Source organism: Microplitis mediator, chromosome 8 (assembly GCF_029852145.1).
Source record: "Microplitis mediator isolate UGA2020A chromosome 8, iyMicMedi2.1, whole genome shotgun sequence".
NCBI lineage: Eukaryota > Metazoa > Arthropoda > Insecta > Hymenoptera > Braconidae > Microplitis > Microplitis mediator.
This window is the reverse complement of record NC_079976.1, coordinates 11851046-11854230: the sequence shown is the minus strand read 5'-3', so window position 1 is coordinate 11854230 and position 3185 is coordinate 11851046. Positions and strand designations below refer to the sequence as shown.

The 3185-nt window shown below is 40.3% G+C and overlaps 1 protein-coding gene across 1 annotated transcript; it reads left to right on the top strand.

Moving 5' to 3' along the window:
- Positions 1-1560: 1560 nt before the first annotated feature.
- Positions 1561-2841, top strand: LOC130673393 (uncharacterized). Its single transcript, XM_057478383.1, has one exon. It carries the CDS (start codon positions 1561-1563, stop codon positions 2839-2841), a length of 1281 nt encoding a protein of 426 aa, XP_057334366.1.
- Positions 2842-3185: the final 344 nt, after the last annotated feature.

The following is a 3185-nucleotide window of genomic DNA, read 5'->3' as shown; positions in this document are numbered from 1 at the left end:
GACCATTTCTCTCAAGGTTAGGGCCTGTTGAAAATCGCCCAAAAATTTGGAATTTTTTTTTGATCCTTTAATTTTTTTTATTAGTGTATATACATAAAAATGTACTGGCCGTTACCCGCCTGCTTCACTGGGCGTAAATTGAAGTAAAGTGATGATTGTTTTTCATGATTGAAATTATTCCTAAAACTATGGCTTCGAACTTTAACTTCAACTGCAATCGTATTAATATAATCGTAATAAGCTATAAAGAAGTAATAACACAGAAAGCAATGAGAAATGATAACCACAATCATAACGGTGGGAGGAAAAAAACTATTTGCTTTTTTTTTTTGAGTTAAAATATGAGCGTCTTTCTCATATAATATCGGCTGAAGAGAAAATTTCTATATATTTTGATTGGAAAGTAATGAGATATATTTTTATTAACATAGATTTATCGGAGTAATTCAGTTAAAGAGTGTATAAAGAATTGATATTGTATGTTTAAAACACATGTTGATGTATAAGTATACGATGTGATAAATCTTCATAACTAATTTGAACTCTGTAACACATAGATTATAAATACGGGAGCATATTAACGTTTGACGCTCCCAAAAAATCCCGATTAGGAATCAATTTTATCTAAACCGTTTCATGAGGAATATCAACATGAAATAATAAACGTTCACACGGAATTTCAATTCTGAAAGATATTCTTTAAAAATAGAAGTATATTAACATTTGAAGACCCCGCGAAACCCCTTAGGACTCACTTTTATCAAAGCCGTTTCATTAGGAATGCATACCAACGTGACATAGTGAACATTCACGCTGGATTTCAACGCTCTAACACACATTGCTTGAAAACGGGTGTATCTTAACGTTTAACAGCCCTGCAAACCCCGCTAGGAGTTGAGTTTATTAAAACTATTCCATGAGGGATTCCTACCCGGCACAATAAACGATCATGCTGAATTTCTACTCTATGATGTATATATTCGAAAAGAGGGAGTATATCAACGTTATAACTAAATAATGATAAAAACAATAACAATAATAATAATAATAATAGTAATAATAATAATAATAATAATAATAATAATAATAATAATAATAATAATAATAATAATAATAATAATAATAATAATAATAATAATAATAATAATAATAATAATAATAATAATAATAATAATAATAATAATAATAATAATAATAATAAAAGCCCACGGTGCATGTTGTGCGGCCAGCGGGGGTTCTATTTACCCCGTGGCGCATCGTGGGCAAAGTAGGCCGGCCTTCCATCTGCTGGCCTACGAAGCGCACAACAACCTTTGCATTGGGTTAACTCCCCAATGTGAAGTAAACTGAGTTCAAGATAATCCTGAACACAGAAGTGCTCCCCACAACCGGCAGTTCTCGGATGAGGGCTACCCACTAGCTGGGCGAAGAACCGAGATTCCGAATGATGACGACCTTGGCGAACAACGGGCTGCATTTAGGTGAACGGAGGAATTACGAGCCGATCCCCTGATGTGCTATCATAACAGTGAACCGAAGCGGAGAGGCTACATGGATAGGATGCATGCTCTCTGGAGCGATATACATCCTAACCATAGCCATTTTTCACAACAACATCTGCGTGATTATGCCTCTCATCTCCGGCGAACGCGAAAATCACTGTTGAATAACAGACGGCTATCTCACCGTCTGTCTTTTCCAGCACAGCTACATCAGGAGAGACGCCGTTCTTCCGAAGACGCCGACAATGATTTTGAAAGACGACAAGTATGTGTCTCTAAAAAGACACACTACTCCAAAGACCAACTTGACACGGAAAACCACGAGCTATCGACTCGGATTCAGGAGGATTCTACTCTACTCACCATCAATCAAGCTGTCTATGATGCTGCTTCCTCACTCTTACCTCCGGCAAGAAATAATACTTCTTCTCCTGAGGCTAAGATGAAAGGTCGCATTGGGCAGCTTTTACTAAAGATTGATGATCGCCGGAAACATGTCTCCCGCATTCAGTGTGTGATTCAGTACGTAAATGCTCGTAAAGCGTTTACGCCTAAAGTCCGCCGTATTGCGGCTGGACTTCGGTATCAACATGACACCTTGAATAAGGAGAATCTTTTTAACATCAAAGAAGGTTCCATTAACAGGTTGCGGGCTCTAGTGACTGCTACAAAGTCACTAGAGAAAAAGCTGAAGCGGCTGACCGATAACTCTTTGTTTCGGTTAAGTCCTTCACGCTTCCTGACACCTAAGACATCTGTTTCTGGCGATTCCCCATCTATCGAGCAAGTAGAAGCTTTCTGGTCCGAGTTGTATGGTGATCAACCAAACGTGAATCGTGATACTCCAGCTCTCAACGACTTCGAGGCATTTTGTCGCCACCATCGAAACGACAATGCTGATAAAGAGAGCCCTGAAGTCAGCGTGGAAAAAGTTCGTTTGGCTATGAATAATGGTAAGAACTGGGCTGCTCCGGGTCAGGATGGCATTAACCTATTTTGGTGGAAGAAACTCACTTCTACCCATAGCCATCTGGCCCGGATTTTTACAGCGTTTATCAGAGGCAACGAACCTATTCCGTGCTGGCTTGTAGAAGGGCGAACCGTGCTCATCCCTAAGAAAGGTGACTTGTCTGACCCGAAGAACTACAGGCCTATCACCTGTTTGAATGCAGTTTATAAGATTTTCACAAAAATCTTGAATAATCGCATCCTACAGGAGATAGATCCTGTATGGCAGCAGATATACGAACAACATACAGCGTACGATGCGACTTTGGCGAACACGGTTCCACATATCATGTGGCAACGACAAACGTGTGACCGAAGTTGTACAGTATAAACGAGGTGTCTTCCAGGGAGATTCCCTGAGCCCTCTGCTGTTTTGCATCTCACTGCTGCCAATATCTGTTGCGCTACGCCGTACCCGCGGATACTCAGTGGGCCCACCAACTGATCGGAAATATTCGATCACCCACTTACTCTACATGGATGATCTGAAGGTATATGCTCCTGATGAGGAACACCTTCAGACAGCCTTGAATATCGTAGGGAAGTATACACGGGATGTCGGCATGGTTATTGGGTTGGACAAGTGCGCGGTCGTTAATCTGGTGAAGGGTAAGTGCTCTGATTTGCTTGAAGATATCGAGTTAATAGATGGGAGCGTCATTGACCATCTTGACG